We start from the raw sequence: 15,851 nt of genomic DNA on the forward strand, positions 1-15,851 counted from the left end.
ACACACACACACACACACACACACACACACACACACACACACACACACACACACACACACACACACCAAACATTACCACTGTAGGCACACCAACTGCATGCAATCATACACATACACACACAGTCTGTGTAAGGATAGATTTGTCTACAGCACTATCAAGAGTTCTCGCCAGGAACTCTAAGCCAATGAAGAGAATTAGTTCCTACAAGGCAAAAGGAGAGAGCCAAGGAGAGAGCGGGAGATAAAAAAGAGAGAAGAAGTAAAATGGCAGAGACAGTGAGAGCGACAGAGAGCGATAGATAGAAAGAGAGATATATGGTGAGAACAGAGAGTGAAAGTGATGGAGAGACATAGCGAGGAGAGAAAGAAAAGGAACGAGAAATGGTGGAAACGGAGCGAGAGATGAAGCTCATTAAAAGTTGTACAGTGATGCACCGGCAGCAGGTTTACCTCAGTTCACATTAGTGTTGCTCTGGGAGGGAGGGAGTGAGGGAGGGAGAGAGGGAGGGAGAGAGAGGGAGGGAGGGAGGGAGAGAGGGTGAGGGAGAGAGAGAGGGAGGGATAGGGAGAGGGAGGGAGAGAGAGGGAGAGGGAGGGAGGGAGAGAGAGAGAGGGAGGGGGAGGGAGAGAGAGGGAGGGAGAGAGGGTGAGGGAGAGAGAGAGGGAGGGATAGGGAGAGGGAGGGAGAGAGAGGGAGAGGGAGGGAGGGAGAGGGAGGGAGAGAGAGGGAGAGGGAGGGAGAGAGGGAGGGAGAGGGAAAGAGAGAGGGAGAGAGAGAGGACGAGGGAGAGGGAGGGAGAGAGGGAGGGAGAGAGAGAGAGAGAGAGAGAGAGAGAGGAAGAGAGGGGGAGAAAGAGAGGGAGAGGGAGGGAGAGAGAGGGAGGGAGAGGGGGAGGGAGAGGGAGAGAGGGAGGGAGAAAGAGAGGGAGGGAGAGAGAGAGAGAGGGAGAGAGACTTTCAGGCTGGTAGCGCGCTCAATCAGTAGTCTTTAACAAGGAGATAATTTCAGCTTATCCTTGTGTGTGCGTGTGCATTCGAGAGGGCTGCAGCTGTGAATGTGTGTGTGTGTGTGTGTGTGTGTGTGTGTGTGTGTGTGTGTGTGTGTGTGTGTGTGTGTGTGTGTGGGTGAGATTTCACGCAAACACTTGTGCGAGGCTCCATTCACCGCTCTCCTCTTGTCTCTCTCCACCCTTTCTCAGCCTTGCTATTTTTTTTTCTCCCTCTCTCGCTTTGTCTCTCTCTCTCCCAACCTTTTTATCTCTCTCCTGCCCAGAAAGATACCCTTTCTCCCATACTGTGTTTCTTGTGACATGAAGGAAGATGCTGCATTAAAACTCGACGTATGACCTCTTCCAATAAGTCCTATTCCATCAGTGTCTCTTTTCTATAGAATATACAAAATATTTATACTGAAACTCTCGACTAGGGCGTTGGCCAATGGCCTTGCTGCTTTTATTTTCCATACTTTTATTTTGAAGTGCAAAGGTCCTTGGAACGATTCTGGCTGAGGCCTTAGAAAGAGTTGATAATAAAGTTAAGGACATATACTGTATTTATTAGAAGACCAAAGTCTATTAGGAAAACAGAGGAAGGCATTTTAGGAGTTGGTGGGCTTACTGTGTACAAACCACACACACACACACACACACACACACACACACACACACACACACACACACACACACACACACACACACACACACACACACACACACACACACTTTAATAGTGCATCTGGAGATTGCTGGCGCTTCTTGAGGCCCAACTGTTGGGTGGGTTGTTCCCTCTGCTCTTTCCATTTCTTCGTCTGTCCATCTGTCTATTACTCATCCTCCTCTTCAATCTCTCTCTCTTCTTCACATTACATTACGAGGTGAGAGGGGTTTTGATGTAGGGAAACGGGACAACCCATTTTAGGTAATCCCAGCCCCCCAAGAAGCTTGGATTTAACCAACGCTCCAAAATTCAACCTTCATGTCAGTAAGAGCAGTTGTTTATCAAATATTCATGACAGAGGGAGGAAATTGGCTTCTTGCAGAAGTAAGTGCCATTCCATTTTACATTTAATGGCTTAGATATGCACACGAAAAAGAGAGAAAAAAAAACGATGGACGATTGAAGTCCTTTCATTTAATTTGTCACTTCTCTCCTGTTTCTCGACCCTACTTTTCGCTCCCGCCTCCCTCTCCATCGCTTCCCAGCATTCTCAGCCCCCCCCATCTATAAAACTGTCACCGAGTGTTTTCAGCAACAATGGCCGCCTCCCGCCCCTCTCCAGTACCACAGCGTTTTGTCAACATTGGGACTCAACGTCTTTACCGTCCATACATCTTAATGTCTGTAGGGACGGCCACATGTCCCTCTATCTGACTCCATCTGTGTCCCCCTCACCCTTGCTTCGTGATCTCTTTCCATCCCTCCTCTCCCATTGAACCTCCTAATCTCAGCGCGGTCCAGAATTCCTCTCCATTGCTTTCATCTCCCTCTCGCTCGCCCCCGTTCCTCTCTTTTTCTGCTCCGCTGCCTGCTGCTCTCTCCATCCCTCCCCCTTCTCACCCGTCCTCTCCTCTCCCCCGAGATGAGATTTTTATTGTCACTGAGGATAAACTAAAGGGGGAATTGTTCTTTAGTTTGATGAAGACGAGACTGTTGATGCTTGACAAGAGAGATGGTGTGTGTGTGTGAGAGCAAAAGTGTACCTGTCTGCGGGGTGAGAAAGAACAAAGGAAGAGAGAATAACAACGATAGAGCAAAGCAAACAGATGAAAGGCAGAGGAAATTAAGAAAGGATGAAAGAGTAGCTAGTGAGGATACTTCCTCTTCATCTGGAGAGAGAGACAGCGAGAGAGGAAATGTCCTTTTTACATGGAGAGGGCAATATTCTTCTCCACCGAGAGAGAGAGAGAGAGCGAGAGAGAGAGAGAGAGAGAGAGGGTAAGAGAGGAACAGAGCGTGCTTGCAGTTCCTAAAAGGCGTCGTTCCCGGTACCCATCCATAACACTAAACAATCAGGGCTGCGCTCCAATCCCTGCCCTCCCATTGGTCGCAACACTAATATCATCATAATTCAGGAGGCCTCTTGCCCCCAGCCATCGGGGCTGTCGGCCGGACGTGAAATGAGGGTTAGGTTATGACAAGGGTGATGTTTATATGCGATACCGCCCCACGCACTTTCACGCCTCTCAATCACAAGGGTCTGTGAGGATCTTGTTTCGTTTTGTCGTCCTATTTATAACGCCGTCACGCCACAAAGCGCGTTACGCAGATAGTCACGCTTGTGTGTGTGCGTGCGTGCATGTCTGCACGTGTGATGGAGTGTGTATGTGACGTGTGTGTAAGTGTGTGCGCGTGTGTGTGTGGTGGGCATAGACGCCCGTGTCTGTCGGTTATTTGAGTGTATCCGTTTTTATGCAGGTGTTTAGTGTGTGTGTGTGTGTGTATGAAAATAGTTTGTGTGTTTCAGTTATGTGGGTGTGTATGTGTTTCGGTAACGGATGTGTGTGTTTCGGTTATGTGTGTGTGTTTCGGTTATGTGTATGTGTGTTTTTTTCGGTTATGTGCGTGCGTGTTCGGTTGTGTATGCGTGTGTGAGTGTGTTTCGGTTATGTGTGTGTGTTTCGGTCATGTGTATGTGTTGCGGTTATGTGTGTGTTTCGGTGTGTGTGTGAGTACGATTCGGTTTCGTGTGTGTGTGTGTGTGTTTCGGTTATGTGCGTTTTGGTGTGTGTGTGAGTGTGGTTTTGTTAAGTGTGCGTGAGTATGTTTCGGTTTCATGTGTGTGTGTTTTGGTTATGTGTGCTTTTCGGTTATGTGTGCGTTTCGGTTATGTGTGTATGTTTGCATGGGTGCGTGCCTTGTGTGTGTGTTTATCGTGCGCTCCGTGTGAAGCGTGCGCGGGGACGTGTCAGCACTAAAGACGTGATCAAGCGTCCGGGCGGCTCTTTGATGAGATTATCGCTCCTCGTTTTAATTAAGGACTTTTTAAAGGCAGCCGGCGTGAGCGTGGGCAGACAGATGAACCCCCCCCCGGGGCGTGGGTGGGGGGGACACGGCGGCACTGCAGATGTTGGCATGTGATGTCACCACTGTCCCCCGGTTTTTATCTTCCTCAAAAGACAATCAACCCATCTGCGAGTTACCCCCATCCTGTACCCTACCCGGAGGCATTGCCCTCGCTGTGCTGATTAGGAGACATTTAGGAGCCATTTACTGGTCGCTTGTCTCCCAGTGTGCCTCAAAGCAACCGACATCGGCGCCTGACTCGATGAGACAGTGGGACTGTAAGGGTTAGGGTCAGGGTTAGAGTAAGGGTCAGGGCTAGAGTTAGGGTTAGGTTCAGGATTAGGGTTAGAGTAAGGGTTAGGTTCAGGGTTAGAGTTAGGGTTAGGTTCAGGGTTAGAGTTAGGGTTTGGTTCAGGGTTAGAGTTAGGGTTAGGTTCAGGGTTAGTGTATGGGTTAGGTTCAGGGTTAGGGTTAGAGTAAGGGTTAGGGTCAGGGTTAGTGTATGGGTTAGGTTCAGGGTTAGGGTTAGAGTAAGGGTTAGGTCCAGGGTTAGGGTTAGAGTAAGGGTTAGGGTCAGGGTTAGGGTTAGAGTAAGGGTTAGGGTCAGGGTTAGGGTTAGGGTCAGGGTTAGGGTCAGGGTTAGGGTAAGAGTTAGGGTAAGGGTCAGGGTTAGGTTGAGGGTTAGCGCTAGTTAGGCTTAGGGTAAGGGTTCAAACCCAAAACTGACAACTGGTTGGGTGTAAAACAATCTACCTGCTAGAATATCCTGGCACCTAAAGCAATCACCTTTCATATATTCCATATATATATACATTACATTAACATATATATGAAGTGTAGAACAATTCTCGGTCGATCTTGTTTTTTTCTCCCCCCTCCCTCGTTTGTTTTGTGTTTTATTTTCTTCCCTGTATCCCAACAACCTTGGTGGTCCCCATGGGTTCGACTGATAAATAAAAGTGTTTTATTTTTTTTTATCGGCTAACCTACTTAGTGAATGCTAACAGGCGCGGCAGATGCAGTCGGATGTGTGCCGGTCCCCTGTCGCGAGGAAAGGAATCTGCCCTGGAGCTACAACGGAGAGTCGACGGGACTCTTAATGTGAAGCCGCGCTTTAATTGTTTGTCCTTACAAAGTGAAACTAGTGGAACTATATTTCCCCCTCATTAGCATGCCAGGTGTGCTGGCCTGTCAGGTAGTACACCTCAGTAACTCGGATGAGGAGAAAACTTTTTTTCTGCGTGCCTGGGTTCTTAACCAATTAGTGGGCCAGTAATTCAGTGTAGCGCTGGACGGAGTCGTATTGCGTGTGTGTCTGCACATTTAATCACCTTTTTTCTCCATTTCATTTTTATTTGTAGATTTGTATTATTGCTGACAACTGCGCCAATGTTATTTCCTTGTAAATTATACTTTGCTTAATACGTTTCTGAATCTCGTAACGTAACCAAACAGAAGTGCGGGCTTCGTGAGGTCCAACACTGACTTCCAAGATGCCATTAAGCAGGGCTTTTCTTCAACACCCTACCGACCTCCCTCCCTCCGCAAGTGATGGCTAGCCTCAGTGAAATCCTCTGCATCTCTTTTGGGTTTAAAGACATTAGCGGCGGTGGCGGCTACATCTCTATGCTAATGTGTTGACTAAGCTCTGCCCTTGTCAACACTGTAGCCATTTCCTAGAAAAGAACTCCCCCGACCCTCCTCCACAACACACCACTCCCTCTCCCTCTCCTGACTGCATTATCCCCTCTTCCAGAATCTCTCTCTCTCCCTCTTTCTCCCATCTTTTGACAGCTTCTTCACCCTACCTCCATCCCCTTCCCTCTCTCCCTTTCTTTCTCTTCACTGAATCCTCCTCCCTTCTTCCCCAATCTAGAGAGGGGCAGGGAGAATAACACCTCCCCCGCCACTCTCTCTCTCTCTCTTTCCTCTCCCCACCCTCTCCCTGCTTCCAGTATATGATCGCAAGGTTGAGGGGGATGTGTAGAAAATAGCATCTCTCCATCCTTCCTCCTCCACCCTCCGCTTAAAGCCCTCCTCTCCTGTATAGGCTTGCATCCTCACCCAGATGCAGGCGGTCCCTGGGTGCCTCTCAGAGGGGCTGTGCGCTGTGCATGCAGGGATCAGTGGAACCGCTAATAACCTCTAGGCTCAGACTGCTTGTGTCAGGGAACCCGAGAGGGGAAACACACGGGAGCGCACCTTTTTAATATTAATTGGGGGATTTGGGACTTCCATGATAGGCAATCAGGAAATGGAGATGGATGGGGGTCGGCGGAATGGAGGAAAGTGCTTGAGCTTGCCATATTTTGGTTTTTATTATTATTATCAGTCTATTAAGAGACTCATAAAAAAAGGGAATTTGGATACTTATCGTTGGAAAGCAGGTCAGGCTTAGGCATGTTGCTGAAGGATTGAAACACCCAGCCCACTAGACTATCCTGGCCCCATATCATAAGTGCAGAGCAAGGTTTCAGAAGTACTCATCGGCCCTATGGAAGTGCAGTAGCATGGCAAGCTATCCCCAAACACCAATACAGTTCCCAGTAAAATTATAATGCAAGGGAATACTGAACACCGAACAGATCTGACATCACACCAGGGTGGCTTTCATTAACTTATCGCATACATTTTAGTCATGTGACTTCTGCAAACATTATCCCTGGAGGGTTGGGGGTTGGGTTCAGGTTCAATATCAACCAGGTACACCATCAATGTAGCCCACCCCCCCACCACACACACACCTGAGACACCTAGTGTTGCATAAAAGACCAGACTGTCAAAACATGTGGCCGTTTAATTTCCATTCACCCTATGTCTGCGTTATTTCCTCATCCGTGACTTGCACAAGGGGTGAGGGGGTTGATGAAAAACCGTTGACGCTGCAGCAAACGCATTCTCTCTGTTTGCTCCCGTGCTGAGCTGTAGGCAGCTGAACGGGAGGCGGTCTTAAAAGAACAACCCAACAAACCGACACGTCTAGTTTGGACTGTTTAATCGCAATCAAGACGTACTTCAGACCCCTGCGTTACCAACCCACGCCGTGTTGACCTGTGTGCGTTCGTCTGAGTGCGTCCATTTCCAGGAGGGTAATAGCACCTAGAAATAGAGATCAGAAATTGCTACCTGAACAGGGGTGCAAATGTTCTTTAAAGACTTGTTTTTCCATTGTTACATTTATATTTGTCTTTAAGAAGGTTGTCTCATATCTGGCTGTAGGTGAGTCTTGAAACTAAGAACTCTAGTGTTTAGCATTGCAATTGGTTGTGCTAACTTTAACCCTATGGCTGCTGTGTTGGTTTTTGCTGCTGGTGTTGTTTTTAGTAAGAGGTCGTTGAGGCTAGTTTCAGTCACAAGGCTTGATTGCTGGGCGGAGCTACGGCTGCCTATTTAGCAAAGTCAGGAAGCTGACAAATTCAGTTACATTTAAATTTGTCTTTAAGAAGGTTGTCTCATGTCTGTCTGTAGGTGAGTCTTAAAACTAAGAACTGTAGTGTTTAGCATTGCAATTGGTTGTACTAACTTTAACCCTATTGCTGCTGTGTTGGTTTTAGTTGCCATAACACGGGGTTATGGCAACGATGGAGATCTGACACCAGGCCACAAGGCCGGATGGCAGATTGTTGTTTAAAACCGATTGGTCCTCGGAGAAGAGCCAAGAAACGTTCTCACTCGATAAGACAGATTCTGAAATGTCATATGATCGATAATATAACGTAGACAGATATTCAACGTCTCCATCTTTGACCTTAACAAATTGCCATGATTCATCAGACAGCCTGCCAGAGTCGTACATCTATTTTACCTTCATCAATGCTTAACCATGCCAGTGTAACTTAATTAGCTCACGGTTCGTTACGTGATTATCTAAAAACCTTAGCGGATAAATGGATTAACAGATTAATGTGTTCATTCATACGTTGGTTTCAGGCTAAATAAGCCAATTCTTAAAAAATAACTAAAGGGAACTGGTTCTGATTGGAAGAGAAGGAGGATCAGAAAATAATCTGTTGTTTTCCAGTATACTTGATAGGTAACTGAATAGTTGCAGATTATTATTTTAATTATTAAATATCTTCATGGTCAATAGTATGTGAATAGCTGTGTGTGCGTGTGTGTGTCTGTGTGTGAGTGTTAGTGTGCATATCTGTGTTTGTGTCTGTGTCTGTGCTACATGTCTGGCCACAGGGAACATGTCACACTGGGGCCTCTCTTGCTTTTCTTTACGTTTACATAGGAAAGCGTGCACACATGCATGTGTAGGTACGTGCCTGCATGCCTGTGCAGGTGTGTGCTCGCTTAATGCCCATACGTCCCCCTGTTCCTCCATTACCATCCTTGATGATGGGCCCAGGGACTTCAGTTTAACATTTAACACACAGGATTTATTAGCCACGTACTTAGAGTGTAGCCCGCCTGGGTGTTGCAGACCGCTGGTTTTGGCTGCGCGGTCGGCCGTGCTGTTTCTGGCGAGACGTCAGCTATGACCGGAGCCAAGCTAGCCTCTTTAGCTTTCAGGAGCTTTAGCTGGATCCAAGCAGAGGCTCAGAGGCCTCCTGTGAGCGTTTAACTCGTCTTATGGATTGATATTGGCGGGTTTGTTGTGGTGGTTGTTGAAACAGGGTTTTGTGGGGAGTACACGTTGTGCAAAAGGTTATGGGTTTGATTCCCATTTGTGATACGTTTGACACCCGGTGACCAAATAGAACGATTAATTGAATTTTGTGCGTGTGTGTGCGTTTGTCTGTGTGTGTATGTGTGTGGAATTCCATTCAAGAAGGCATGAGATTAATACAATTATTGGAGAAGTATTTTCTTATCTCATGACAAAGACCGATGAATGTGCTGGAAGGATGCTTCTACTTGGAAAAAGCTCAGTACTGCAGAATTTGGAGAATTACATAACAAGGACCTTGCAGTTGAAAGCTGCTGACAATAAAACTACTTCTGAATGAGTTTTGTTTGCTCCAGAGAGATATATATACATTCATTTATTTTTTCGGTCAATGAAAACTCTCTTGATAGACAGCTTTAGAAAAAAAACAGTGTCTATTAAATTTCAAATATGCTTTTCTTTTGCATAGATAAAAGTTTATCTATCTTTTCTAGTAGATACTTTCTTTAAATGTCTGTACCCCATATCCAAATGTTAAACGAAAACTAATAACAGTGCATGTTTTCATTCTCTCTCTCTCTCAGATCGTTGAGACCGGCAAGGAGTCTCTACCAAGATGGCTGAAGTGGAAAGAGGCCAGCCGGACGCTACAGGGTCTCCCTCTGGAGGAGGACAGGGGCGTCTACTACATCTCCGTCTCCGTCTCCAACCACACCAAAACCTCCTCGCCCTCCCCCACAGAGTTCTTCTCCGTGGAGGTGCACCCGGAAGACTTCCTGGACGTGGACCCGAGCCAGCTGGCGCTGAACCAGGCCAGCGGCGTGGACGACAGCGGCCTGCCGTTCGTCTGCGGCAATGAGGAGCCCGTGACGGTGCTGACGGTCATCCTGGACGCCGACCTGACCAAGATGAGCTCCGAGCAGCGGGTGGCCCTGCTGGCCGACATGAGGAGCTTCTCGGGCGTGGAGCTCCAGAACATGAGGATCCTCCCCGTGGTGAACAACAGACTGTTCGACATGTCCGCCTTCATGGCAGGGCCGGGGAACGCCAAGAAGGTGAGCCGGTGATGGATGACTTGGAGGCTACCGTGACACCTCGTTTGTATTGAATAACCCAACACTGAAACAAATCAACCTGCAGGGACAATGGCATTGGCAGGGAACCAAACTATTGCTAATTGTATAAAATGAGCTCGAATTAGGGCCAAATGATGTGTGCTGCTAAGTGTATCCTGCTTTGTGTAGTCCTTTCGGTTTGCACTTAGTGTTTGCTTACTTTTTTAACACTATTGAGGGAGTTTAGTAAATATATAAGATAATTGGCTTTGAATTTTCGCTTGAACAATCCACTCAAACAATTTAGTTAATTACCAGTTTTTTAGACCATTAAATCTGCTCCGTCAACTCATTAATTCATTTTCCTCCCGTCAAGGTGGTGGAGAACGGAGCTCTTGTGTCCTGGAAACTGGGCTGCTCCCTGGACCAGGGCAGTGTCCCAAACATCCACAGCGTCCAGAAGCCAGCTAAAGAAGGCACCATGTCGGCCAAGCTGGGCTACCCCGTCGTGGGCTGGCACATCGCAAACAAGAAGCCCCACATCCCCAAGCGGGTCAGGCGTGCTCTGAACAACACCCCGACACCCCTGCTGACCGTGGTCCCCCCGACCAGTGTCGTGGAGCCCCCGGTGAGGATCGTCCCAACGCTGTCTTCTCCCGCCATCGCCGGGCCCACCGACAGCTCCGCCCCCCCCGTGAGAGGCCCCGTCCCCCTGCCTGGCAAACCCACCATCCGGATCCGGGACTCCGTGGTCCACACCCCGACGGTGGTCCCGGCGCTGCCGACCAGAGTGATGGAGACCACCAGCTCTGTTCTCATCCAGCCCACCATGACCAGGCCTACGTTCGTGGAGGCCACGGCCACCCAGGCCCCTCCGAGGAAGCCCACCAAGAAACCCAAGAAGCCCAAGACCACCCCTGCGCCGAGGGAGCCCAAGGTGACCACGATGAAGCCAACCAGGCGCACCACCCCGTCGTCCGGCATCGCGCCCGACCCCAACAACGAGAAGCCCGTCCTGCGTAACCCCATCGACCAGGTCAACGCCCTGGTGGGGACCTACTTCGAGGTGAAGATCCCCTCGGACACGTTCTTCGACAAGGAGGACGGCACCACGGACAAGCTGCGTCTGACGCTGAGGCAGAACCACAACGAGGTAGTGGGCGAGGACTCCTGGATCCAGTTCAACACCACCAGCCAGCTGCTCTACGGCCTGCCGGAGCCCCAGCACGTCGGTAAACACGAGTACTTCATGCAGGCGGCGGACAAAGGCAGCCTGAACGCCATCGACGCCTTCGAGGTCCGGGTGAACCGCTGGCCCGCCAACGACAAGAGCCCCGTGATGTTCACGGTCCGCCTTGACGGCGAGCCGCGCTCCGTGACCAACGACATCCACAAGAAGATCCTGCTGGTCAAGAGGCTGGCGTACGCGCTGGGAGACCGCAACAGCAGCACGGTGAGCCTGAGGAACATCACCAAGGGCTCCATCGTGGTGGAGTGGACCAACAGCAGCCTGCCGCAGCACCCCTGCCCCCGCGAGCAGATCACCATGATGAGCCAGAAGCTGGCCGACGCCAACGGGAGCCCCGTCCAGGGCTTCAAGAACGCCATGAGCCCCGAGTTCAGACCGCTGGACGTCAAGGTGAGAGGGAGGTCCAGCTGCAAAACCTACTCCTTCATCCCACCGGGAGAGATCGACATTCCCGAGCCCGCTGCCGTGACTCCGGCCCTGGGCACCGGCCGCCAGAGCACGGACGACGTCTACCTCCACACGGTCATCCCCGCCGTGGTGGTGGCGGCCATCCTGCTCATCGCCGGCATCATCGCCATGATCTGCTACCGCAAGAAACGGAAGGGCAAGCTGACCATCGAGGACCAGGCCACCTTCATCAAGAAGGGCGTGCCCATCATCTTCGCCGACGAGCTGGATGATTCCAAGCCCCCGCCCTCGTCCAGCATGCCGCTGATCCTGCAGGAGGAGAAGCCCCCCCTCCCTCCCCCGGAGTACCCCAACATGGCCTCCCCCGAGACCACCCCCCTCAACCACGAGATGCTGGGGGAGTACACCGCCCTGCGAGATGAGGACCCCAACGCGCCGCCGTACCAGCCCCCACCCCCCTTCACCACCCCCATGGAGGGCAAGGGGTCCCGGCCAAAGAACATGACGCCCTACAGATCCCCACCCCCCTACGTGCCCCCCTAAGACCCGCCCGGCCCTCTACCCTCTGGGGGGACGAGGGACAGGACGCCTGAGGGGCTGGGACGGCCTCCTCGCGGATGGCTCTTTTTAGATATGTAGGACGGGAGGGTTGATAAGAGGTGCTAAAACAACCACATGGTAAACATGGACTAATCTTTGGAAAGGGGAATACGAGAAGTACGTCGGGAGGGATTTTACAAACGACCGATGGGCTGATCTGGGGACAAATGAGAGCTGGTGAAAGACTACTGTTGAAGTACTGGCCCCGGCCACTACGGCAGCCTGCAGAGGACAAACTACTCTGTGACACACTTTGCTCCCAGGCTTTGTGGCTGGACAGTGGCTACAGTTGGGCGAAGGGACAAGCTCTCTCTGGCCACAGAAATGTCATTTCTTTCCCCCATGAGTTGTCTTTTTTTTAATACTGGCTTTATTATATTTTTTTCCTCCTTTCCTTTCTGTTTTACCCATCCTCCCCCATCACACCCCAAGGACAGACTTCCACCTAACACTTCTCCCTTTGTCTTATTTGGAGAAACATGAAGAGACAATGGCCAGCCAGCAGCCCACTGCAGGCACAAGTGTTTTTTAATAATGAGCGCCAGGATATCAGAGAGAGCCCTTATCGTGGGAATCTCAACTCACCTGCAGACAACGAGGCAAAGAGAGGGCTGCGTGTGCGTGCTTTAATGTGTGTGTGTGTGTGTGTGTGCGCACGTGTGCATGTGCTCACGCGTGTTTATTCAATCTCAGTATGGTTTGCCTTTTAACTCGAGCTGTCCATTGGTAACCTTTATCACACTGTCTAGTAACATCAAGAATAACAGTGGTAGCCTGAAAATAATTAGTAGAAATTCATAAATAAATGATTTTTGATTTTAGTTTGCTTTGTTAGTTTTAAAGAAAAACACTGTATATCTGGAAGATAGATAGATAGTGGTATATTTTAGGGGGGTTGTAAGAGAGGAAAGAGGAAATAATATTGTAGGCCTCAGAGAATTAACCTGCAGGACTTCTTGTTTTCCGATAAGCCAAATCGTTCTGAAACACGCATGGCTGTCATGTCGGGTCGATGACACCTATCCGCTTATTGTTCGTTTATGTTTTTATTTGCCTTCCATCTCCTGGACAAGATAGGGCTGGGGGTTAGATCTATGTATGCATGATCTACATTTGTCTGAGGTCTCGTTCACACCAGGATGTTCTATGAAAACAATGCTTTTGTTGAAATCTTTATTTAACCGATTTAAATGTCAAATCACAACCTACTGACAAGTCAACCGAGCCTTTTGATCGGTTGACGTATGCGTATCTCACCTGGTTTGATTAAAGGTCTCTCGATAACAATAATAACAAAGGCCGCCTGCTAGCGAGCATCGATCGTCGATCACACCGTAGCAGCGATGTGCGGCCACCATTTTGCCTTTCGGTTTTTAGTGTCTTTTGCTTTATAGTTTTTTTTGCATTTCCAGAGTAGCTCTTCACGTGCACGGGTGGGGGAGAGCTATGCGTCTATTTTAGGACAGCGATAATTATTTTTGTATGTAACGAGCTGGTGGGGAAGGCTACCCCGAAGGGGATGGTTCACATATTCACATCTGAGAGGTCACCCACCGCTGTCGGGAGAGGCTGAGACACAGAGACCAGGAGGGAAAGAAAGGAATAATGTCTGCACAAGATATTATCACCAGAGCAGGGGGAAAACACACTGAAAAATCTCTAATTTTTTTACAAAGTTTTTGATACAACCTTCAAATTTGTTTAATTATGAAAGAAATAAAAAAAAAAACACAGTTGATTAGTGTTCTGCAATTTGTAAAAATCTTAGTATAGAGAGGATTGATTCACTTATTTACACATATTTTTGAGTTGTCCTCATGATTCACGTATTTGAAATGTTTTATTTTTAAAAAAAAAAAAATGTACGTGTTTGCGTGTGTGCGTGCGTGTTTGCATATAAAAACGTAACTCCGGCTCTTTAAGAAAAAAAGGTTGGAACGACCCATGTTTTATGTAACCACACATCTCATTTTATTTCATTTCTTTATTCGTTCATTTCATTATTGTTTGCCGGTGAGTTTCGAACTGACCCTTTGCAATAACGATCGTCCGAGCAGCGGTCTGCCCGGGCAGGGCCGGGGGTCCCTCGTGTGGTCTGGGTTCCACCGCCCAATGCCAACCGTTTTTTCCTTTCCTTTGCTTATTAAGTGTGCATTGTCATAATAAAACAAAACTGGTACTGAGAATGAAACCCCTGAGCATTTGTCGTCCGTTTATGCATTCATAAGACAAGAGGAGAAAACGAAACGTGGGCTCGTCCCAACAAACGTTTGAGGACAACATGTCCTCCCCTAGCTCTCCAGGGAACCAGCAATGCTACGAAAGTAATAAGAGCTGAAGACATCAATCTCAGAAAAACCTCAGTAACTCACATTATTCAAAATTTTCAAAACTAATAAAATATGTGTTTATATACCCAGTATGAGAGGAATGGAAACGCAGAATGGATGGAAATGATAGATTAGGCTAAAGTTATTGAGGATTCAAGCTAGATTATTGAAATCATACAGTATTGACAGTGTCTAAAGTGATACAAGTCAAGCCACCACCTCTTAACCAATGTTAGGGCTTAAGTCCTGCTCCACCAAGGTAGTGGGGGAACAGGCATCACAAGTCAACACATGATTGATGCTGTGTGAAGGTGCCGTTTCATCACTGTCATGTAATACCGCCACTTAGCTTTCCTATTGATGAATCACTTTGTATTGATCAATCAATCTGTCCACATGGGGTTCTCTCACAAACTCCCCCGTATCTGGCAGACATCTAGGATCTCAGGGTTCGATGCGATGAGTCTAACCTTCGCCCTCTTTTGTACTAAATTACCCAGCAGGCCAACGATTTAATGAGTACAGAGTCGTGCTACCAAGGGGTAGGATAGTGTGTTTGACTCCCAGTCATAAGGCTCTGTGTCCGGCCCTAATGTCTGCAGTTTACCTGTAGGCATCCCTGAGCAGGAAGCTAAACCCCTACCTACTCCTTAACAGATGGCTTCATTCGCTCAGACGAGATATAAAAGCTTAATTAAAAATGAGAAATTGGGCCGCAAAATATACTTATGATGCTGTTAAAACACCTGGCGGCACGCCCAAGTAAAGTCTATTTATTGGAAACACTGCGTTGTGGGACGGATTGGGATGGTCCACGGGCCATGTTACAGGCTATCCTTTTCCTCATAGGTATATATCAACCCCAGAAAAGGGTTACAGAGACATGGTCGACATTCTGTCCGATGACAATTCGAGACATTTCTGTTCACCCTGCAGAGATCAATGTAGCCCCTACATGCTCCTTAATGACATCCATCGGAAATACAAATCTGTACAGGTTGCTTTTGAGATAAAAGCATCGGCTAAATAATAAAGATTAGAAATGTAATATCTCAGATCGGAAATGTGGGTTATACAGCAGAGACCGCATGACAGTAGATATTAAAAAAAGAGATCATACAAAAATAAATGATTTAATAGAAAAACAGTCCCCCTCTCTTTCTGTCTCTCCCTCCACCAGCCACCATCCCTTCCCTTCTCATTTGTAACATCAGACTATTCCCATTGATCACTTATCACATTGATTAGATGTTGAATAATTTGTCACTTGCTGTGCCTCTGACCATTGCGGGCGACATTTCAATTGGGAGGCAGCGAGGAAAACGAGTGATGGATGAGTTCCCCAGGCAACGCTAGTCGCTGAAATGGATAAACACATCAGAGGCATGACAGGGGTTAATGGCCAATTGGTCTGGGTTTGATTGAGACCGCCTTATCACAGGGACCTGTGTACTGCCAGGACATGACGAGACATTTTATGGGGATCAGGGCGCCTGTGTAAAGGCTGCAATATCTATTAAAATAAAGCCCCTCAAGGCAACAGGATCTCATTAAGTGTCATTGTAGCTAAGTACTAACTAAGTTTCATGACG

At 48.3% G+C, this 15,851-nt stretch overlaps 1 protein-coding gene across 1 annotated transcript in view; it reads left to right on the forward strand.

The window, feature by feature from the left end:
* Positions 1–14,099, forward strand: part of dag1 (dystroglycan 1) — a 47,645-nt gene extending 33,546 nt beyond the window's left edge. The window contains exons 3-4 of the mRNA XM_079747314.1: positions 9,202–9,672; positions 10,049–14,099. Coding sequence (XP_079603440.1) covers positions 9,202–9,672; positions 10,049–11,872 — 2,295 coding nt within the window. The 3' untranslated portion in view covers positions 11,873–14,099. The remainder of the gene's footprint in view (positions 1–9,201; positions 9,673–10,048) is intronic.
* Positions 14,100–15,851: the final 1,752 nt, after the last annotated feature.

This window comes from Pollachius pollachius, assembly GCF_949987615.1.
Source record: "Pollachius pollachius genome assembly, chromosome: 12".
NCBI lineage: Eukaryota > Metazoa > Chordata > Actinopteri > Gadiformes > Gadidae > Pollachius > Pollachius pollachius.